The sequence below is a fragment of the Anabas testudineus genome, chromosome 19, assembly GCF_900324465.2.
Source record: "Anabas testudineus chromosome 19, fAnaTes1.2, whole genome shotgun sequence".
Classification (NCBI taxonomy): domain Eukaryota; kingdom Metazoa; phylum Chordata; class Actinopteri; order Anabantiformes; family Anabantidae; genus Anabas; species Anabas testudineus.
Window position 1 is genome coordinate 5,508,050 of NC_046628.1, and position 25,229 is coordinate 5,533,278.

Sequence of the window (25,229 nt, forward strand, 5' to 3'; positions counted from 1 at the left end):
ACACGGTGAGAGGCTCAATGTTGGTAGTTTTGGTTTTACAAAGAATATGTTTTGAAAAAGTTTAGTGCTTTCTGCCCATCATCAGCTACATTAAAACAGAACAACAGTTTAAAAAAAGATTATCGCCGCCTCCTGTGATGTGCGGAACTGTGAAACAGGAAGTGGATACAGCAGAAGAGGAAGCTGTCCTATTTGATAACTAAGTGGTGTAAAGACACTGTGAAATATGACACATGCACAATGTACAAACTCATACAGATACCACATTTAGATTAGGACTGACATTTTCAGCAAAAACCTAGCTAAATTCAAAACGAGTTTTCCCTGAAGATATTCTAATTTGAAACGCAGACAGAGCGATACAACTTACTAACATATCCTGTATAGCAGACATAGATAACCACATATGTACTATTAAAAGCATGTGAATCAATCAGTCATAAACATACCTCAGTACTGAAATTATACAACAACCTACTCTATGTATGACAGGGTCTGACATGCCGGCTGATGTTGGAGCAGGAAACTTGGTAGACTAAAAGACACAGCCGCACTACCGTCGTCTGTGTGGGTTTCAGTATAGTGCCTCACTACTAAGATCTTCTACACACGAAATAAAAACAAAGCTTTTGAGCACTTTCTGTAGTGTTTACATTAAATAAACCATATATAAACCGTATATATTAAAATGGACCCAGCCACACTGGCGATGTGTCATAGAAGTTGCACAATATGGATGTTCATGAATTAATTCACAGACAAATGACAGACAGCATGACTTTATGTACAGGAGCAACTTACGTGGCATGATGCCTTGGCTGACCAGTTCCTCTCGTGTGCGTCTCTGCTGGAGTTTGAGCTGGAGGACTGCATGAAGACAGAGGGAGTGACCGGGGGAGACAGAGGAGAAGAGAGTCACTCACAGCAAGTGAAAGAAGCTGCAACGTTGGAGCTCTGAGCTCTAAAAGTGTCCTTATTGTGTCTTATTATCCACTGATCCCAGCCCAATTGCGACATTTAGATAAAAAAAAAACATAAAAAATAGGCAGGGAACCCAGATGCATTTAGACTGACAAAAAGAGCATTTGCGCTCTGTAGCACCTTGTGCAAACTCCCATTTCCCTTCTTCTTCTGTGCTTTTTCTGAAGCTACAGAGGAGGTAGGTACAAATAGGGTGTGAGCAGAGTACTACACACTTCCTGTTTCTAAACTTTTTTTGTGTTTCTGTGTGCACATATACAGTGGCAAGAAAAATGAGTGGTTTTCTGCATTGTTTCATCATAAAATGTACGACAAATTAATGCCAATTATCTACACTTCATCTAAGTCAAGAGTATTAAATATAATGTACATAAAATAATAACACAAAAAAATTCTGATCTTTCATGTCTTTATTGAGAACAACTATAAAAACCTCAAAGTGTTAGATTCGCTCCACACAACCAGAAGATGCTTCTGTGAGCCATACTTCACCAAAATGAGTTTTCAGAGGATCTACAATCAAGAACTGATGATTTACATAAAACTAGAAAGGGTTACAAAGTGATGTAAAAGACTTTCAGCAGTCTACAGTTAGACAAACAATCTACAAATAAAGACACTTTGGGACTGTGGCTACTCTACCAAGAAGAGGGCGGCCAGTTAAAATGACCCAAAGAGCACAACAAACACTCATCAAGGAGGTAAAGAAACAACCCAGAGAGACAGTCGAAGATTTGAAGGCATCATTGGAACTGGCTAACATCTGTGTTCATGAGTCTACAGTAGGTAAAACATTGAACAAGCAGGGTGTCTATGGCAGGACACTACGAAGGAAGCTGCTGCTTACTATAAAGAAACATTGCTGCACGCCTGAAGTTTGCCAAAGAGCACATTGACAATCCACAGCAGTATAGAATAATGTTTTGTGGAGTGACGAAGATTGAATGTAGCAGGATAATGACCCAAAACACACAACAGAATGGCTTCAGAAAACAAAATCTGCCTTTTGGAGTGTCAGAGCTCAGACCTCAACCCAACAGAGATGCTATGGAACAACTTGGAAATAGGGAGTGATTAATTGCTAGGGTTCACATACTTTTTCCACTAGACCTATGAGATTTTTATGGTTGTTCTCAATAAAGTTGTTGTGTTATTATTTTAGGCACATTCTATTTGTTAATACTCTTGACTTTGATGAAGATCAGATGATTGGCATTCATTTGTCAGACGTTTTATTTGAAACAATGCAATAAAACCACAACATTTCAAGGTTCACATACTTTTTCTGTGGGGGAAAAACTGTAATCATTCATCAAAGATTTGGCGAGAGACATACAGCAAGCACAGCAAAAAAGATGAGAGAAACCACCAAAGGAAGCTAAAAGAACTATGAGAGTGCACCAAGAACAGCCTCGATCTGAGAGTGGATGAGAATAACTGGTGCATATGGGCTGATGTGCCGTCATTTCAAAACAGGAAGCACTTGTTACATAACACAGGGCCTGGGAGAGAAGAGCATTAAGGAACACAGTGCTAGACAAAAGGAGTCTGACCATGTTTGACCTTTTTGTAAATACAACATTTTAGCTGTTGGGAACTCTGTGTCTTTCTTATCTTTGGAACTTTTTAAGTCTAACAACTCATTTTACAGCTTGACCACAAAGCTGAAAACACTATGGCACCATATTAAGAAATGAGTCATAATGCTCAAGAATCAGTTAGAAAGAACTAAAAGTTTGTTGTTGAGGTGAAGAATTAGTAAGAACAATAATTTAAATATGAACAGCTGCAGGATCGTGCAGACCCACTGTATTTCATCACTTGCTGCCATTTTCAGTTTCATTGCAACACTGTGATAATTTAGAGAAGTGAGCTAAAGTCTTCACTTCAGTCTGTCACACAGGCAAGCAACCAACTACAAACCACTTCACTGACCATGACAGAAATGTGCAGAGAGAAAAACAGATAAAGGTTTCTCACTTGCTTGTTTGTGGTATGATTGCTTTTCTGAGGTTGATAAGTAAGTGATATTTCACTACGCTTTTAATGTGCTCATTCCTCCTGCTGTCATTTTAAAACTGACAGCGACACACACACACACACACACACACACACACACACACACTGTTCATCTTAGTTTTAAATGGTTTTAATAAAATGAACTATCCAGATTCAGTGAAGCTTCACTCAGATGATGCTCTTGTTTTATATGAGCTAACTGTCTATGTTCCCATGTATTTCGAGCCAGGTTTGTGTCTTTGAGGACATGCGGCTGTTTTTTCCCACTGACCAAGTGACATCACTGGTGCTCACAGGCTGGCTAACCAGCCCTCTTATACATCTGCTGCTTTGTTAGGTCTCTGCTATGACAAACAATCCAGGCCTGCACAGCGATACTGCAAGTCCTATGATTTAATGGCAGAGTCTGTACAAGTAAATGTCATCCATGGGCTCTGAATCCTCTGTTATACTTTCAAGGGTGTGTGCTCCTCATCTTAAGGATCATACTAACACTAGCAACCCTGCTCTGGAAGCAATAACATGTCAGTTCATATTCAGTGATGTAAACACAGAGACCTAAACACAGCCAGGCAGCTTCACGAATATGTGAACATATATAAAGGACACTCACATGTTGCCTAAACCTGTGCGCACGCACGCACGCACGCACGCACGCACGCACGCACACACACACACACACACACACACACACACACACACACACACACACACACACACACACACACACACACACACACACACACACACACACACACACACACACACTGGCCATGCCATGGCAAAGTGAAGGACAAGATGTTTGTGCCACTTGGCACTGCCAAGGGTTTTATTCTAGGAATGACAATATCACACTTTCTCCTTATCCCAAAATCACACCCCCATTGCTCCCTCCTTTGACAAACCCAAGACTATCCAATTAGATTATTTATTCTGTCATGCACTGTTTTTTCCTCATTACTCTTCTTTTTACTCATCTCTGGAAAAAATGAACTGGGCCATTTATTACTAAGGCTAAGGTGACCAGTAATGGGAACTGGGAACAGTCTATGAACTAATGTCACTATGTATGGAGACACAAAAGTGATAAGATCTTAACTGTCAACAAACAAATTTTGCCATTGATCTAAACAAAACAAATTGCAGAAGTGACAATGCAAAGTGTGAATAGCTGCAGCAGTGTTGAAATTGTAGTCTAATGTGGGGAAACCAAATCATATGGTCCAAACCACTTTATTTGTTTCCCTATTTACAGGACCAAGCTGTATGCAAACGCCTAAGTTGTGGACAAACAGCTAAAGGAGAATTTGACAGAATCTAGCAAAAAGTGGGCTAACCTGTAATCGACATGATTTAACATGATTTCCTCAGAGTAACCTGCTTTCACTTCGAAACCAGGATATTCTCTGGATTTTGGCTAATATAATAAGAAGATGCAAAGGCAGGACAGTTTTACTGGGATACTAGGCCAGAGCCAAAACTGGCCCCGCAGTTGTAAAATGTTAGAGCGAAGAGCAGAGAGGGAGCACAGAGCTTGCTGCATTAACAGCTTTTAGATGAAGCAGAGAGAACAGCAACAAACTGCAGTCTAGACAGCTCACTTTGCTGCACTCTTTTGGCTACAACATCATCTCTAACCGGCATCTAACCTACACAAACCTGCTGCCAGACACAGTGACAGGGACAATATAAAGCACAGCAAAGACCAAATCATGTGTTTATCACCCGTGCAGGTCCACAATAGTAAGCACTGTAAGACCCCAAGGTCAAAATGCACAGCCCTGTTCAATGCAAACCTGCACTCAAAAGCTCAAACATTCAGCTGAGACTGAGCTGAGAACTTGTTCTGAAACTTTCCAATAGACCAATTCATTTTTCATGTTACGGAGCTAAACACAAAAAACAAAAGGAACTCCTCTTCTCACTGTCAGTGCTCATGTATGTGTGAAACATGTACGCCATCTCATGACTGTAGAATAAATAAAAGCATGTCTGCTTCTGTGGGAGGTTGAGTGGAAACCAGGAACAGGCCTTCAGAGAAAGACGAGCTTCATGCACGGCTCTACTTCTAGTAATAAATTCATAGTTAGAGTTACATTATCAATTCATCTGGTATGTCTTTTGAATAATTAATAATCTGTCACATGTGACAAAAGACCCCATGTCTTTACTCTGCTACATAATGAAAAAGCTATCAAATATTTCACCTGATAAATAACATATAAATATAGACAAATATGCAACCACTGATTCAAATTTTAACTCCAACTAATATTCACTAAGTAGATAAATCTGACAAAGAAAAGTTGTATGTTGGTTGTTAACAGTAAAATGAGACTGTAAAATATACTTTTATACACTAATATCTTTCATTACTAACCATTTTCATTCCTAAACAGACATCACATCTATGATTATAGCGTCTACAGGAACCCTCTGAAAGAGTAAAGTATGTGAGGAAAGGGGAATGTGAGGGTAAGGTTGAAGGTTAGACTGACATCAGAGAGGGAAGATAGAATGGGTCACCGAGGCAGAGCCAAGTTCTTGACAGCCAACTAGGCTAATCCTGTTGTGCTCATGTGTCATTAGATCTGATTAAACATGTCTGAGTTCGTCACTGTCCCCAAAGACCCCGGAGCTTGGCACAGCCAAGCCTAAACACAACCCCCGTAGCATCACACACTGAAGCAGATTGCTACATGCCCACACTGGATGAGGAAGTGGGCACATGAAGACAGAAACATATGTAATGACACTGATGCATGCTGTAACCCTCTAACAAACCGAGTGTTGCACAAGTCCAACATACATGCTCTGAATGGATGCTATACTTGGCATTGACACAGGAAATGTTTCATGTGTAAAACATTGTATGTTAATATTGTACTGCATGAGCTCATCATTTGCACAGTCTGATACCATCAGTTAAACAGAGAGGTGAATGCAACGCCTGACCACAGCAAATGTTTCACACATCAGTGAGAATGGAAAGAGGCTAGAGGGCCAGGAACAATACAAGGTTAAGGCCATTTGCACCTTGGAATAACTCCCACTGCTTTCGCACTGCTGCACTTTGCTGGGAAGCCAGATGACATCAACAGCGGCTGTTGTGAATACCAATTAGTTCGACACAAATTCCCCATGGCTTGATGCAACTCCTGTCGCTCACACATTCTCCAGACATGGTGTTTTCCTCCCTTGAATTTACAATTTAGCAAAAAGCTATGAGCAAAAAGCATTTGGAATAACATTTTAACTGTAGTTTTATGTACTCTATGTATAATGCAACATTCTATTATAGTGTTGTTACACTATTAAATGTATTTCCCTTTTTTCCTCTTGCTGTTCACTAGAACCCCTCTATCACTGTAACCTCACTGGAATGTTTTGTTTTATTTGTAGTCAGTTATCTAGGACTCTAGTAATGTTGGTTATAAACAAAGTTTATTTTACTGTTACACTCACTGTGGACGATTCCAAATTAGGCTGTATTTGGATCACCGATTTCTGATATTATGTCACTCTTGGCTGCCTGCTGTTTCTGCAAGCCCTCAGTGTTTGTTCTAAATTGTCAAATGTACAGCGCCATTAAATGTAATTTCACTCAACAAGTATGGTTATGAATGATGATAAAAGTAAAGTCTAAACTTTAAGCATAACGCAATTATATTTGATACAGCTTACAATGTTGCAACACAAGTACTGCAACACCCTACTCAAACTAAAGGGATGGGGTTTCACAGCATTTTATCCAATTCAAATCCAACCCTGGAGAATGACGACATCTTGCAGTTAAAAAATTCTATTCAATTTGACATTGTTACAAGGGGCTAGCATGCCACCAACACCTGAGATGCTAACATGCATGTTATGCTCATTCATTTGTTCATCTGAAGCACATAAGTGTAATGTTTGATCCTCACAGATGCAGAAGCCAAAGGAGTAATAGCAAAATCAAAGCTGAAAAACAATATTTCAACTTTATCAAATTCAATCAAATAAAAATAAATAATTATTTATTTTGCACACACAGTGTGTTTGTTATTACTTGGACTCATTTCACTGCTACAGCTCGGCTGTGACCAAGCAGTCATCTCACTCAAGTTATCAAGGATGCCACGATTTGTTACTTTAGCATGATGCAGTATCTGTTCCTCCCTTCACAGTGAATATCGCACCTCAAATCGACACCAAATTTTCATGTTTGTACTTAATTCCTTTGCTGATGCTTATCATGACGGGTGCAAAAGGGAGAAACCAAGGAACTTGAACACGAATTAAACATTTTGTAAGGAAGAAGTAGTCTTAAGAAATCTGGGTAATTTACCACCTTGGAACCAGATTCATAATGAAACTGGCTATCAGAACCCAGCCCTGCTTGTACTATAACTATAAAAACTCACAACACACAAACATGCACACGCACTAGCACCCAGGTATGGTGGAACGTATTCTGCTAGTAATCTCCTTTCCCTAGAAGGGAAAACTACTATTCAAAATAAATCAGTATCTAAAACAATGCAGGTTTATCACTAAGAACATATAACCACTCTGACTTCCTTTCATTTTGCAGAGACCAGTAAAACCTAATCTTGAGCACATGCTCATTAACTATTTATGTGAGGCCATAAAATACTGATATTAATCGTAGACTGAGGCACATACAGTAAACACAAATCACATCGTGTGTCTGTGCTGACTATGTGCGGCCCACCTTCTTTAAGGCTGTGATAGACATGCCTGTCATGATCCATGGTCAGTCCTGCCTTGTCCATGTCCTCTCCCATTGGAGGGGAGCCCAAGTGGGATGGTTCAAAGGACAGGCAGTGGTTGGTGTCCAGCATTATCATTCGGAATGGGGATTAATTATATGGTAAACATTGAACTTCCCACTGAAAGGTGGTCTTCCTCCTAAGTCCCAAATGATGGCAGTTTCGGTCCTCTCAGTGTGATAAAACTGCACCAGCTGTCCCCTCAGTTAGCTCTCCTCTCTTTCCAAGAGATGAACGGGAATCTAATGCTTTAAAAGATTTTTAGACAGGTCAAAGAAAATCTTCTCTTAGACAAAAGCAAGAAGTGAAAAGGGAAAAACGCTACTACTGCATGTCCTCTCCCAGTGCCTCTCTCCTCTGTACAAGAGTGATCGATTAGTCTGTCTCAGCTTCTCTGTCTTCTTCTCTTTCTTCCTCCTGCTCTCTCCTTCCCTTGCAGTGGCAGCCGGCAAGTCACGACAGCACAGTTCTGCAAAGGTTTTCCCAAAAGACGGTGGAAAGAAATCCACAGGGCAAGTCGTGAGTGAAAAGAGCAATAGAGTCGAGGGGAGGAAATTGAAAAGAGGCCAGCAGCGGAGGAAGAGAGGACAGCAGTGAGCTCGGCAGAGAGATTGCCCAGAGAGACTGCTCTGGTTGCAGCTCCTCCTGAGTCTCACACACATACGCACACACACACACACAAGCAGGGAGTGCTGCCGATAAAGTTCTCCTGCTCAGCTGTTGGCGTTCATTCTGGTTGAAGTGGGGCTGCTACATGCAAACCTCTGCAAAAACACATACATCTGCCTATAAAAATCACAGCACCATCAATGACACAATCTGTTCTTAAACACTTCTTAATATGCAGGCTTGCAGTTTAACAGTGACTCAGTGACTTTATGACTGTTTATTTTACTGGACAAGTGGAAGCTGCAGTAACTGTTTTCAGTGATGACCTCATCCAATATAATTGACCTTTGTCAAAGGTGTTTGGGTACATCTGATACTGGGATGAGTCACATGACTTCCAGAGTGATTGATACCTAATCACTGCTGCAATACTGAAATGTTTTTCAAACAGTCTGCCCTTGAAGGCCCCTCTTACTCATAGAAGGAGTTTATATATTACAATATGTTAGAATACAATCAGAGCAGCCATTCTAACCCAGTTGAAAGACTACTGAGTCTTCTGGGGTCCAGTACCACCACCAAACTGTCTCTGGCCTCTGCAGAACGCTGATGGTAAACACCATCCCCCTCTCTCCACTGTTTAAAATAGCATGGCCAGCTGGCCATACAGGAGCTATATTCAGCTTGGTATCACCTGTGCACTTGCAGGGTAAGGTTACTTTGAGGCACACATCATGGCCTGCAAACACCCACTCAAACCTCAGGCCTGATTTTCTTGGAGTGAATCAGTGTTTTATGCAGCATCACAAATAGGAGAGGCTTTGCTTTTATACATTTAATTGTACCATATATACAGCATAGAGGAGTCAATTTATTAGCGAAATGATGACCTATGGGTAAAAAAAATATTAAGTATAAAAACTGAAGCACTGCGTGTGACACCAGGTGACACAGTGCACCTGAAAACACAGAACACCTTGAACAAACAGAGGCAGGTACCTACAATAACTGCTTGTCATGAGTGTGTGATTAAAGTCCACCTGCTGTTGTGATTCACAGTCTGGGCAGGAAACACACAGATGACAACACACCCTGGGATAAGGATGTCAGTGTGTGGATTGAGCCAATCTCAGCAACACACACATGTCATAAAGTGACAAATGGCATGCCAACACATGGATGTTGATTTTTTATCTTAATGGCCTAAAATCAAGATCCCCTTAGCTTCTGTTTACAACTCAGATTTGTGTCTTCTACACAAAGACACACACCAGAACCTAACTCTCATGGCTAATACAAACCTCATGTGAGCATGGCAATTTACAGCTTAGTAGTAAAGCATAATTTCTATGTTGTTTCAGACCTTTCATCGTTACCCAGACTGAGAGGGGTAATGCAGCATGATTTTTTATGATTTTACAGCTTGGTCGTAGCATACGGGAAACTCAACTATGACATTGTCCATACCTGAATCACTATAGCAATACCTAAGGATTCTTAAAGAAGAAGAGATTAACTAACAGTCTGCAGCCGTGTATGTGGCTCTGAGAGTGCTAAACACAAATGTTACATGAAAACTTCCAAAGATCATAACACTATTAACTGTAGTATATATTTCTGTTGGAAGGTGGTAGAATACTATCCCTACTATCCTTTCCATTGGCGTGGCTAAAACAGAATAAAGACCTGACAGGTCTGATTCCCATGAGTGTTGCCAATTGTTTAAAATATATGCAAACACTATTACTAAAGCTTTAGTATTCTATTTGAGTTCGCTATATTAATTACACCCATTTGGTTTTAATCTTTAGCAAGAAAAATTAGCCATCATACCTCTGAATTTTGGAACATTCCAGTGAAAGCATTTGGCTTTGGACAACCTTATCTGGGTCTATTTATCGTTCACTGCAAAACATTTCTGGGAATTAAAACACTTGTTTTTGTGCCAGCAGACAGGATACAATTACTGAACGAAAGTCTTGATAGAAAAGTGACTCAAAGACTTCCTGTGGATGTAAAAATTGGTGGGGAACTCCTCCACAGCCTCAAGTTGGTCATTACAACCGGGCCAACTGTAGGTTTGACCCAGGCTGTGGAACACTATAACCCCCGTGGCACAAGAGTGTACGTCCTTCAGATTCATCCTGCCCAAAACAATTACCCCACCACATTCCCTTAACCTCCCCAAAACAATCAGCAGTTTCCGCAAACCTCTCCCAGTCATCACATAACAAACAATACCAGGCAAATGTAGTTCAGGTGAACTGCACATGGGAAGCCCAAGAGATAAATTCTCAGAAATGAAACAGTTTGACCTAGAACTTCCATCTATATTTGGCAATGACAACAACAATATCTTGAGTGAACACTATCTAGATCTATGTTGAGTTCATGTTGACAAAAATATTTCTGTGCTCAGGGCTGATCTTTTTTTTTTTTTTCTGTGATTATAGCTCACTGCTACTACAATATCTATCCTACTTTCTTCTCCTTACCTTAGCTCATGGAAGACCTTTAACGTACACATTTTATTTAAGCAACCTGTATTGATACAGCAAGCTGTATGGCATGTTTTGAAGTTAATGGGCCTTAAACTAAGGTAACAGGAAATGGTTTGCTTTGTTATGACACAGGCAGTCTGACCTGTGAGCTGACCTTCTAGCCACACGCACAAGCGGGATGTATAAAAAAAAATGCACCACACAGATGAATCAAACATCCCTGACTGACCAAAAAACAAACCAAACTAAGTGTCAGTATACCACAGGTCAGAGCAGCCATTAACATTCCAGCAGGGAAAACAGAAGGTGTTTTTCCTCCCTTTACTTCCTGGTTTCCCCCACTCTGCTGTGGAATTCACCGGCACTGTTTGCATTTCTCTGACTCAACACTGACATCGGGCTCAGGATTTCTTAATGCTGATCCAGTGACATTTTTGAAAGGCAAGGAGACATAGCCTGAGGAAGGTAATGATATCTCACTGAGGAGACAAGGAGCTGCACTGCAACTTTTTGTAAAACCATAAAGAAATGGATCTTCATAAAACCCCGATGTAGACACTATATACTATAGCAAATCTGGACATAACCACTTACTATACTCAGTCTGTTCTTATATTGGTAGAGGTAAATTCACTGCTACAGGATTGTAATCCAGCTCTACATGTATTCCGTGTGGTGAAACAATCATACTGATCTTTCTGCGATATCAAATGCATAATCTCTAATTGACATAATCCTGCAATTTAGCGTCATTTCCCCCAGAAACCACAACTGAGTTTATTTTCAGCCACCAGAGGTAAAATAACATATCATAACTAGCTGCTTGCTTTTACTACTTAGCAGGAAAGCAGGAAAGATGTGTGAGGGGGGAATTGGTAAATTAGCTAATCTTGTAGAAAAAACATGGAGACGGCCAAAAGTATCTAGAATTAAAAAAAATGGTTTAAGTCAAGTCAGATATTAACTTAGATATTTATTTTTAGGTTGAGCTTTAGTTTCTTTAGATCAGTAAAGAAAAACTGAACTTTACACTTTAGCTTGAGTTTGGTTTAATATTCCTTTCAAGCTTGATGTTGGCAACAACCATGGTCAGCTGTAGTATCTCTTCAAAATAACTTTGATTAACCCGAAAATTAGTTTTAAAGATACATGATCATCTGACTGCTTTTACTTGTTGCTCTGTTGACCTCTTATCAAGTTGTTTTCCAGGTTCCTTGGACTACTCTCATAACTACTTCTGTAAGTATAATATTTCTAAACCATTAAAAGTGACGCCTTCACTTCTGAAAATAAGTTTTTCTTTCAAACCAGTCCAATCCTACCAGACACACTTGTAGAGTTATTAATAAACAGATCTTGTGCTACACAATTTTATTTTATAGACTAGTCAGGATATACTACTTAATATCAAATGTCATGTTGATGACAGCTAATAACTAATATAAGAAACTTTGAAGCTTTGAAAAAAGCACCCAGGCACAAAACACTATAGGAAATTAAAGCCATCTGAATAGTAGGTTCTGTGGTGAGAAACAGAATACCCCTTCAAAATGTCTTAAGATTTGTTGTTGAACAGCCTGAAGTAGAAACCCTCATTGTGTAATACCAATAAACTGTAGTCCAACTGAGGTCCAATTGTTCTGGGGGAGGAGAAAAAAGCAGATATGAGTGCAAGTGTTGAGTGAAATATAGAGGCATAGGCCAGCTTGCAGCTGTTAGCATCTGGTAACATGAACCTTCACTGTAAAACAGAAAGGACTGAGAGACAAGGGGAGGTGAGGCTGTGCTTAGCAAATGAGATTTTCAGAAAGGCTTAGAGAGAGGGAAAACCAGTGTACAACAGCTGGAGAGGGGTGTTCCCCGTGTAGCAGTGGCTTTGTAACAGACAGTTACATAACTCAAACATATGAAAATCATATTTATTATAATGAACTCCCTAACCTCTTGCCCAAGTTATAGAGGAAACGCTGCTTTCTTTCCTCCCATATGACTGGTTTCCATTTCAGTCTTGCAACAACTGCAGCCAAAGAAAAGTAAAGAGACCGCTGAACAGAGATTGACCATGATTTAAGAAAGTGTTTCCAGTAGTGTATGTGAGTTTTCTTGCATGTGTTTACCTTCAGGTTGATCTTTGGTGCATACTATGGCTCCTCTTCCTGCCTTCTCCTCTTTCTGTTACTGTATATAACTACTAATAAAAGCCAGGGTGTTAATTTGCTTCAGCGACCAAAATGACAGCAGTTTTTATTAGACATCGACCTTTAATGGGGACACAGGTTTCTATTTTAAGTGAGCGTTTCTGTGATTTGCTGACGTTCAATGACGTGCAGATGGAACAGAATTTTAAAGAGAGGACAAAAGTTTTCATATTGGCCAGATTTATCTTTTCATCCTATTGCACCTACTTTTTTCTCTCTCTACTTACAAGAAGACTCACATTTGTGTAGAGTTTGTGGTTCTGGTTGTCTACTGATAAAAACATTGTGCATCTTATTGATAACCTATTTCCTATCATAGTGATCGACTGTTATCACAGTAACCAAAAGGAAGATAAAAAAATTAAAAGTCTGCTCTATGCAACCAAAGCTAATAACAAAGACACAATATCGTTACCCTTTAGAAAAAGTATGTGAATGCAAAGGTATTGAGTGACCATGAAGACTGCCTAATGACCATGTGTATTTCAATTCAAGTAAAGACAGCTGTGTTTTCCAGTCTAGTCTGACAGTGGGTACACTGGTGCGAAAAGTAGAGAGAGTGACAAACAGATGAGACAGTAGCTGAGCCTTCTGAGTTTTCCATGAAATGTGGAGTCTGGTGACACTGTTGATGGTATCTGCAGTCATCAACAATGTTTACTCTTTGTCTACAAGCCTGATATCAGACAAAGCTATTTCTCAATGGTTTCTAGGTGGTTCTCTGTAAAATTCAGTGATTTAGAGTTGGCATGTAACAGGGATAAGACTAAGCATTTGTCAAAGTAAGTCCCTGCATACAGGCCGAACAGTGCACTCCTTGCAAAGCTGTAGCCCTCACTTCCTCCACCTCATGCTGTCAACACTGAATTCTGCTGCACATGGCTCAGTGTCTGAGTCATCCCAATGAAACAACAAGCGTCCCGTCAGCTCACAGTGACCTCTGCTACATTCAGCAGCTCACGTCAAGTGTGCACCACTTGCTGTTAGCAGGTGAGTCACAGGCTAATGGCTGTTCCATTATTCAGAAACGCCAGAGCTAGCTGAGTTGGGGAGAAGGCACAAACTAACCAACTTCAGTTTGGGTAGCTGTGTGTGCATGACTCCACAATGGGAATTCTCAATGACATATTTTAAAAGTGGCAATGTGGACAATGCTTGTGATACAAATTCTTCCATTAGTGACAGTACTTTTTCATTCCTCCTGCAGCACCACGGCTTGTGAAATGCAATACTGCTACCAAGATTACTGCTGTGATTTAAAAACAATACACCAGTACTAAATCTCATTAAAACCAAGCACACTTCGCATGTAGCATGTTGTGTGCACAAGACGCTGCGTTACTTTTCACTTTTTCTATTCGCAACACTGATTATAAATGTATATGAGTGGGTATATGCAGCTGTGCCTTAACCATACACACACACCACAACATAGTTGTATTTATAAAAATGAGTACATATTTGCTCACATACCTAAAAGCGTATGTAGTATGATATATGTGAATGCAAGTGGGTAACAGACTTATCTGCTTTTTTCTACATGCTTTAAGACTGCTGGAGGCTCACCTGCCATTAAATGTGAACCAGTATGTGTGTGCTCCTGTGTGTGTGTGTGTCTTTAAAGATCACTGAGCTACATGAGTGGGCTTGTACCTGTGGGTGTGCAGGCAATGTGTTCCCGTTGATACGAGCAGACCTTCGACACTGATGAAGCTCTTTTCTCTACCCTCAGGCTACTGAACTGAGTGAGGCTGTTTGGCTACTCTCTCGCACTTCTCAGTATAACAGGAATTTACCAGATCACAAATCAAAGATGCGATTGTGTTAGTGCTTGTCGAAATAGGGTGCTGTCAGGACACACTGTGAAAACAGAAGGCTACTAAATCCTGTAAGTGCATGTCCAGGTCCTGACAGTGACATGAGTTGTGAAGTGTGTGAGTCATGCATAGTCAGTGGGTGTGTGTGCGTGGTGTGTTGGACATGTTAAAGATTTAAGCCTCTTGCAGAACTTTCCTCAGTTGCATAAATATGTTCCTGCCTGCGTATTTATTAGAGAGAGATGTTTACATTCACCAAAACACTACGCCGCTTGGTCTCCTGTTGTTTAGATTCTGTCTGTTACGTAATGTTACTGGAAGGCTGAGATTAGTGCTGCAGCCTAACACACAGACCTCCATCCATCATCAAATACATGCTCTGGTCCTTTCTAGAAAACATTCGTACTCAAAAGAGCATTACCGTAGACCAACATTCTGCCATCACTAGGCATATATTTGCTTCAGTGGTTTTTCATAGTAGTATTTAAATCATATGTTACTGATATTATCTTTTGAATGGAATATTTTGGTGTTTTTGACTTGATCGTTACATAATACGCGACAAGGGCGAGGAGACATGCAGCTAGGCTGATTTTTATGCAGCTGTGCGCTTTAGACTGTAATATAACCAGTCCTTCCATCCTTCCTTCTCCATGTCCAGGTCCTCAGTGCTTTATGTGGATCTATTTTTCATTATCTCTCCTCTCTCTACTGTTCTTTTACATTTCTTCACACTATTCTTTTTAACGCCACACTTATTCTTCCATCTATCAGTCTCCCTATCTTATTCTTCCCTCTCCTCTACCCTCCTACTCTCAGCCTGACAGAGTGCTGTGGGGCCTCTGCTGTTGGCACCCTCCCAGTCTGTTACATAACAGTACCATCAGCTTCCCTGAATCACTGCTGGGCTAGGCTAGCCACAGCCAGGCTACATATCTCGCTACTGAATATTAAATGCTGTTTTTTTATTGCCCTTTGTTGTTCTATCTGATATATAAAGTACTGCCTCTAAACAATTCACTGATAATAAAGGCAGAAAAACAAAACAAAACAAATCCCGACACCACCAGTATGCAGGTCAGTGGTTATACTGGTGGTGTGCTAATCAATGCTGCAGTGTTTGACTGACACATAAACATGCAGACCATAATGAGAAATTCCACATTAAGCTTTCAGAAGACAGCAGTGGCAAACTGTCTTATTGCATTTCTCATTTAAAATCCACGTTAGCATCTCTGTAGAAGTAGAAGTAATCTGTCTCATGATCTGGAACAATCTGTTCTGACTGAAATGAGTAGGTCATTTCAACTTAAATCTGGAGCAGACTCTGTGACACCTAACATACTTTTCTCCAGTCTCTCTGAGCAAGCCTGGTCTGAGTTCTGTATTGTTCCATGCTCAGATAACCACACAACTGTCCAGTCTGTCCTGGATTGTGGCCAGCTGGTCCTCAGGGAGCAGCAGTACCTTGGCTGGACAGTTGACAAGTGCTCTGAGTGAAGTTGGGGGCTGTCAGTTTCTGAGAAGAGCCCTCTGACCTGCTCAGCCCCCCTGATCCACACAGTTCTGCCCAAGAGACTTTGCAAACCTGGCATCACAGCCACGCCTGTTCTCTTTGTTCAAGAGGTCCCCTGAGGTAAAACTTTAAAACAACAATGTTTATACTCTACATACCCCATTGTCTCTGTATTTGCCACTAACTCAGGCTTATAATAAAGCTGCCTTTATAGTTGGCAGGCTTAATATTAATTTGATTGATTTAATTTCTTTTTTATTTGTAGCTGCAGACAATAGTATCACCCCTTTATACAAACTTATAATAGAACTGTAATACAGCTTATTATTATTATTATTATTACACTTTCCAACTGCAAATACCAAGAGGCTTATTTGATAGTATGACGTGTCTAAATAAATCAAAGTTTGGGAGTAAATTTCTGCAGCTATGAATGCAGAGAAGCTGATCTCATCCAAACAAGTACAGCAGTTCTTGAGTCTGCAATGTCAATAAAACTAACATTTACTGATATATACAAACACTCACAGCATACCTGTAGACGGCTTTAGGTAGACTTAGGTAATGCTTAGGTAATAAGGAAGGTAATGCAGCTGTCATTATTTTTCAGCGACATTACAGCACAATACAGCAAACTGAAAGTGACTTTACCTGACTGGATAGTCATATCCCTTTGCACCATGCTGTAGGGAAGCCTCACCCTCCCGGCAAGTTTAGCGATTCATGCTCCTGACACACGTGCAGGGAACCGTGTGAAAAAACACAGCAGCGGTACAAAGCTGAAGCGCCGTCCAGCAACAAGAAAGCCACATTCAACACGTTTTCCTCTCACCGGCAGCTGGTACTCCACAGGTAGCAGTGCACCTCACATTCCCTTTCCCCGGATTTTCTGTCTTCAAGTGTGTGCACGCCCTGACAGGGAGGGCGTGTGTGTAGGTCTTTGTGTCTGTCCCTTATTGCTCCTTGGATAGCAACAAGGTCCACCCATGGGTTCCAGTCTCTATGTGGCTACACCTCCTGCTGCCCTTCCCTGTTCTTGTAAACTTTTTGAGCTTTTCTTAAAGAAAATAATGACAAAAAAAAAACTTTTTGCTTACTCCTCTGCACTCTGTCAGCCAGTTTAGAAATAAAAATTGAAAAAGAACAAAAACAAGCTGCTGCCAAGCCTCACCTCCTCAAATATAAGTAACACACTACCGCCTCACTTGTTTTTCCATTTTCCCTCGCTTTCCTTCTGTTCCCTCTCTGAGAAGTTATGCAATACTGCCATTTCAGACATGACCTCCCCCTGCTTTCCTCTGCTACACACACCCACACTGAAAGTAGCTTCTCCACCTCAAATTTTAAATGATCTCTATCACATTACCATAGCATCAGCTGCTTTTGTTTGCTGTGGAACAATTCCGAGACAAGATTGTGACTTGGAAAACAGGAAATGCTAATTGGTTTAATGTTTCTGTACTTGTGTGTTTTCAATCAAAGCTCCTTTTTCCCCTCTCTCTCTCACACACACATCCACCTATGGTCTTCACCCTGCAAAACATGTCATCTCTCGCTCTTTATTGACAAATGTATGTTTAACAATAATTCCTGCATCACCTTCCCATACTGAGGAAGGAAGTCTGTGCAATAAACAGATTGCATAACCTGGTGTCAGAGATAAAGCACTGATAAACTGTACTTTTGCTGCAACAAACATATGCCTATAAAATCTACATACAGTTACATGCGCATTTCTCAGAAAGCATCTTTAGGCTAGCTTTGTTGTAGGAGAGCCTGCAGCAACATGTCTGCTAGCAGAATGAAGTGTGAAAGAAATAGGCCAACAAGAGCAGGAGTTAGTTTAAAATTGGGAGTGGTGGCCTGAGGCTCTGTGAAAAAGTTTGTCTGTGTATGCGTTTCTGTGAAGCAAACATTGTCCTGTGACAAGCAGTCACAAAAACATTCTTAAATATTTCTTAAATTATGAAAAATAGAGTTTGTATATAAAGTTTCTTACTTCCAATACTTCCAGCCTGTTGTTAAAGCAGGCTGTAAAGTGCTAGCATAATTTTTCTGCTGTAGACAATAAAAACATTGTATGTGTTATTGTTATTATTCTGTGTCCCCTCCCCTGAAGATAGTAAATCATTTACAGGGTCAACCTTAGAAGACTTCCTCTCCTGACAAATCAACAGCAAATCAACCAAATGTGGTGCCACAAAAAGGTGGCCAACACCCAGCTGGGAACAATGGCCAATGTGAGTGACTTTTCTGATATAGGAAGGTGTGTATATGTGCCTAAGTAGCAGCTACAATGTGCCAGGGCTGACAAATGTTCGGATATCATAGCTTATCTAACAGACTGTGTGGTAATGTCTAACTTGGTGAAGGACACATCCAGAAGCCTTGTTATGTTTAAGACATGAACTTGCATCTAGTTTTCCAGCCATACAGTTATATTCCTCTTTTTTCCCGGTTGCTTAACTGCCACAGATGTTTAGAGATGTTTAGTAAAAAAAACATTAGTCAGGGGAGGAAAATGCTATGTGATCACATGTGGTAATACACAGCCTTACTAAAGCAACTAAAAATGCAGGAGTTGATATTTCACAAAGCAAGTTGTTGTGTGTGTGTGTGTGTGTGTGTGTGTGTGTGTGTGTGTGTGTTTCGTGTGATGGCACAATATAAAAACAGGAAATAACATCAAAAAAGGTTTAATGGGTTTAACAAACCAGATGTGTACATCTGCAAAAGAGAAGCTGCTGTCATAATGTCAGGTCACGCAAACTAAAGTCTGACACATAACAATATAAAACAGAGAAACCTGAACAGTCCACACATTTGAGAAGTTAAAATTAGCAAGAGTTGGACATTTATGCTTGATATAAGCATAACTATAAAAATAGTTGCAAAATTACTTTCTGTTGATCAACTAAAGCTTTATCTTGTTGTAATTGTGGCCCTACATACCCATTATGCTCATATGAGCATAGAGAGAATGCAGTCCCTGTGTTAACAAAGCTCTGTCCAAAACACAATCTGCATCATTTGTAGGCTCTGACTCACTTGTAATTTGGCAGTGTGAATCTAAACAGATCAAATACATAGATTTGGGAAAGTCATGTTCCTCACTGCGATTCAGATCAAAGGAAGCTGATAGACGTCCCTGCGAACAGACAGAATGTTCTACAGCACACGTACCGACTCCAGACACAAATAAGGCCTACAGAGCCTTAAGTCTACACAGGAAACATGCAGCACTCTCTAATCTGCTGTAGCAGGAGGTCAGCACAGAGGAGCAAGTCAATTAGGTACAGCAGCTTCTTCACTCCCTTCTTTATGGATACTTTAGTTCACAGTGTCACGCGGGCACGTGCACAAACACACACACACAAACACACACACACACACACACACACACACACACACATTTTTGACAGGTTTTATTTCCATTTTCTACTTAGTCTCAACTTATGCAATATGTTCTCTATGCACACCTTCTTTTATATCTTGGAGGAATTTATCTTGGAAATAGGCCATGTCTGTCAAGTATGAATAGTTCTAAGGAAAAAAAATTGTTGTCAGCTGGAAAGGAGAGTGTTAGCCTATAATGTCTGTAAAGTGAGGTTTTTAGTTACGGTTAAGGACCCCATAAAAGTTTCAACATCAACACTGATTCATCATCTGCTTATATTTTTAAGAAATACTTCATACGCAGAGATCTAAATATGCAAATGAGTTAATGGACAAATATCAGTCCTTGTCCATCATCGCCATACATTTCTACTGAGAACCACCAGCGGACAGTGGAGGAGAAATGTTGTTCGACTGTCTTATGTTAAGCTTGCTTTACAAAACTAGGTCAAGAGCCAAGAGTCAGGCAGTAGGGTAAAAGGACAACATGCACTACACATGCACAGTATGTCACCTTACAAAGCCTTGAGGAGGAAAGCCCTACACACATGAAAGGCCAGAATGAAGCAGCAGCAGGCGAATAATATTGTGTGTGAAACACTGCCACTGAAAGAAACCATTATACAAAAAAAATACAGAGAATGAGAGTAAACAGCTAGTATCTATTATACCCTTGTGAAAATAATGATGGTTGGAATAAAAACTAATTTAAAAAACAGAGGGTAGAGCCCTTTGAAAACTACCTTACAACAGTTTCACAAACATGTAGTTTTCATCTTTTAACACTTCTTCCATATTCATCTGTCTAAGTCTGCCAAGTCAAAAATAGCTATTCATAAAAGCATGCAAATCAGTTGTTTTGGAAGCCAAATCACTGTCCAGCAGAGTCTACAACTCTGGGAACCTACTGCTTACATGTTTGGACTGCACCAAGTAAGAAATCTTTTGCATGTGTCACTATCTCACCATTCTTGCGTTCCTGTAAAGGCAGCGGGTTGGGAGCTGGCTGGAGGGACAGCTCTTGAAGCTCACTGGTCACTGACTCGCTTTGAGGGCTTGGTGCCGAGCCTGGCGCCCCAGCGACTTCCATCCTGCCAGGACTTGGCCCCTGCCCTTTCTTTGGGTTAAGCATTGCCAGTGTGATGGAAAGACCTGCAGCGAAAACAGGAAATAAATTGTTTAGATTTAACCTGTATATTACATAAGGACACTCTGATAGTTTACCCATTCTCTAGTCAGAATAAATGATAAAATAAATGTTTTTTTCTCAATGTCTAATTAAGAACATCAGTATTCATAAGAACTTAAATTAAGCTTGAGTGGAGATGTTGATTTGGGAATATATTATGTGACAGATAAGTAGCTTATAAATTAGCTATTCAGCGCTTCAGCTTGCTGGCTAATGTTCATCTTTATGTAAAATACCAAACATTACAGCATTATATTCAGGAACATTTCACACATCATACATTACTGTTGTTGTTTAGTCTTTCTAGCATTTTTCCAGTTTACAGACATACAATGAAAAGATGAGAACAAAAAAATTAGCCATAGCTAACAACAACAACACACACAAGTCAGTTTGTACTTTGAGGAAGTACAGCCTATAATGTATTGGATTTATTACAAAATCAAATTTGAGTTTTCAACAAAGTCACAAAATAATAAATTAAGATAAATGGTACCTGCAGCATTTGTACAGGTTACAACATGTCAAAAAGCAAGTCCAATCCTAGCAAGCCTTCCCTCTCTGTGTCTCGCTCTCTCACACATACACACACAAACAGCTGGGAAAAGGGGAAGAATGCAGGGCTGTAGGCTAGGGATTAAAACAGCCGTCAGGGAAGAATTTGCATGTTTGAGCTTTTACAACTGTTGCTGTGGCCACTGGTTTAGACACCAATTATGGATTCTGCTTTCTTTCACTTCACGACGACCTCAATGTGATTTCCATACCTTTACATCATCTATTAGCTTAGTACCTCAGTACAGAAAGAAAGCTTGTTTAAGATCTGCAAGGTCAAGTCTTAAAGGAATAGTTTGATATTTTGGAAATACACTCATTCCCTTTCTTGTCAGAGGTTAGATAGGAAGGTTGATGGCACAGACACGTGATGTGTGGTTTCATCACGGTTTCTACAGCTGGCTGACACACAGAGACATCATAAACCATTAGTGAGTGCAGACTCCTGACACCTTTACCTTCTGTGTCTGCTTAGTTTGCTGCAGTGTGACATTAAAACCTTTAACAGAACAACATGGGCTCTGAGTAACATAAGTTTTTTAACAAAGCAACATTTTTTTTTTTTTAAACTGAAGTTCTCTAACAGTTTAGTTTGCTCTGGATAGGCATTTGTACGTGTCATAGGATGAAAAACACTTGTGTTACAGTGTGACAGTGAGTACAACACTGGTCCTGGGAAACTGATGGAGCTATGTAAAATTCAGCCTTCTTTAACTTTGTTATTTGCATGTGTGCTTATACCTTGGGGACATGTTAATGACATGTTATGTCTTAAATGAAAAAGCAGCCCCTACAGGTTGTCGCGATTGCAACAATTATGGCAAATTCAACCAATAACCATGAATTCTGCATGACCTGTGGCAGTTTGACAGCTCACAGTGCAGCAGTAATGAGAGATCGCTCGAGCAGGACATTATTTCAGATTGGCAGGTACAATTATAATAAAACTGGTTAAGCTTGAAGTGAAGCTTAGACTAAATCTTAACCTGCTTCAAGAAACAGATTTTCCTGATTAACTTGAAAAAGCCTGGAATAACTGGTTACCTTTCTTTGTGAAGCACTCCCTTAGACTGAACAGGCCCAGTAACTTCCAGAGCACATAACATTTTAACTTTCACTAGGCCGCTAGCATTACTTACCATAAATTCAATGCTTGCTTTTGGGTGCACTGTTGGTGTTTTGCTTCTCCAATTTAATTACAGGTGCCTATGTGCTAGAAGTTCACAATTTATGTATGCTCACTGTATCTGTGTTTTATATACTAATCAACACTTGCTGATTGAATTGTGCTTGCATACATAATGTTAATGTAAATAAGTGATGAATGTTAAACCATCAGATTACCAGTACAGACATCAAGTAAGAACTAACTCAGGCCTGTCACTCAGCATTCGGGCACTGACTTTTTTTCCACAGTGTTAAGGTCCATTTATAACATTCAGCATATGGGGGTGGTGCTATGCATGTGGCATCTGACATGTATGAAGTGTAGCCCCGCCTTTGTATTCCAGGCTGCAGGCAGGGGCTTCTCAGTAACTCAGGCAGCCAATCACGAATAGTTGTTTACAACGTCAGGACCAGCTGCTATGCTGCATGTTGATCTCTCTCTGTGCAAATATGCGTTTTGAAGCCATGGGGTTCTGATGGGGGGTCTGTCATTACTGCACAGTGGGCATGAAAACAACAGGGCAATGTTGTCTGAGATGTCTCTCTTCTCTTTCACAACCAAATGGCGGCACACACACATCTATGAATAGCAGCACACTAACCACTAAGCCACACCAAATTTTCACTTCATGTATAAAATTCATTTGATAAATTTAAAATGAAGTGTTCAAATGTTAAATGTTGTCTAGTTACAAGCAGATGTACAAATATTTCATCTAAAAAGTGAAAACTATTATTACAAGCAGGCTTTTATCACACAGCCATACTGTCCTTGAGCTTCTTTAGTCCCCAAATGTTTCTTCACGCAGTAATGAGAGAGGTGTATTTGAACGAAGCAGAGTTTTGTATGGGATAAAGGAGATCATTATAGATCATACAGAGGTGATGGTGCATTTCAAACTATTGCAGTACTTATATAATACACATTGTAAAACAAATGTCATTGCATAAGTCTAAATAACCTTTCACATTCTGTTTACATATCAAGCTCCCTGATAACTTCAGCCTTCGTTGTGACAGCTTCAGTGAGCAAATCCTCTGTCATATCTGTTAATCTAACTCACTCGCTGCCAAGAAGAGTGCTAACTCAGCAGCAAAAGTGTAGAATAGTATACAACAGACAGCGCTGCATGTTCATTTGCGATGTGACCTGACAATACAACCTTATTACAGATGCTAATAATCAAAACAAGTCTTGCAAAATGCAACACAGCCCTCTCCGGTCAAACTGAGAAAAACAAAAACCAGGAAACAGTTATATTCAGTGGTGCTAAATTGCAACACTGAGGGCCAGGCAGCTACCATGAGAAAATATTTCTATTAAAGAATTAGACAATACATGAATAATGCATTACCAGCTTAATAACTATGCATGTCATTGTGATTTGATGATGAGATAACGGTTATATTGGCTTCAAAACAACTTGAGCTCTCTGTAACACCTTACTTTAAGATGCATATCTCCTGTCAGCAGGACGTGAAAAAAAATAGTCTTGCACATTGCACAGTGACTTTTAGAGATGTTCACTGCAACAATAGTTACTTCATCCTTACTTTCCCAACAGAGGGCTGCTGTTCAAACATGCAGTTTCTATTATGTGGTGCAATTCACTGAAAACAAATACTAAGTGCTCCAGCATTCCCCTCTGCACGCCCACACTAGCTTTTAAGATATGTATCACAATTACATTGGCACACACAGCAGAGACAAACACACCACCTCCTGCTTTGTTTTCACCATGAGACAGAACCAATACCAGGAACTACAACACCTTCTCACTTCCCTGCAGTCAGGTAAAGGATGTGGTCCCCACCTGCCCTGGCCACATAGAAACTAGGCTTGTTGCTTACCTGTATTACAAAATCCTGATGAAGGGGTTGTTTGCCATTTCAGAAGGACATGGCTTTGGACGGTTCTGTGGAAGAAAATAAATAAGTAAAGCACCAACCAAATATTTGTTATCTCATCGCTGTCCTCACCAAACCAGTTACTCTATTATTGTCTATTACTTAACAATGTATGATGCTGAGCAGCAGAATCTGCAACCAGCACATGTGCAAAAAGGCCGTACTGCAGTAATGGAGGTTAAAAAAGACTATGAGACGAGAATTAATCACATGGGCTACACGAATCCACGTTGTAGGAGGCCTCTCCACAGTTGACATGGGGCAGCGGTCTACAGCTGTCACTGTCCAAAACAAGACAGACATGCTATGCTATTGTTAGCATGTCTGGGTGGGAGTTTCCCTCAACCTAAGCCTAAACAATCCATACGCGCGTAAAAGTGAGGCTACTGTGTAAAGGCGCACAAAAACGACAGAATGATCGTTGACAACTACATAATAACATACTTACTGCTAGCGCTGGCTAGCTCTAAAACATGTTGACTGGAGACACACACTAAGTTAGCTAGCTAGCTACCGTTAGCAAGCTGTAACAGCCAGTCATTACCGCTAACCGCTAGCTAGCTGCTCAGCGTAATTACTGCCTGACACACTGCAGGTTTAT

General features: G+C 40.3%; 1 protein-coding gene across 3 annotated transcripts in view; it reads right to left on the minus strand.

Moving 5' to 3' along the window:
* The window catches only part of LOC113156025 (myocardin-related transcription factor A-like), a 38,403-nt gene extending 13,772 nt beyond the window's left edge, over nucleotides 1-24,631 (minus strand). For 2 of the 3 annotated variants that reach the window (XM_026350834.1, XM_026350833.1), the window contains exons 1-2: nucleotides 1,102-1,119; nucleotides 802-867 (exon numbers count right to left, since the gene is read on the minus strand). In XM_026350834.1, the coding sequence (XP_026206619.1) occupies nucleotides 802-808 (7 nt within the window). In that variant the 5' untranslated portion in view covers nucleotides 809-867; nucleotides 1,102-1,119. Of the gene's footprint in view, nucleotides 1-801; nucleotides 868-1,101; nucleotides 1,120-20,775; nucleotides 20,962-24,571 lie in introns of those variants that run through there. The other variant, XM_026350835.1, reaches the window with a different exon arrangement.
* Nucleotides 24,632-25,229: the final 598 nt, after the last annotated feature.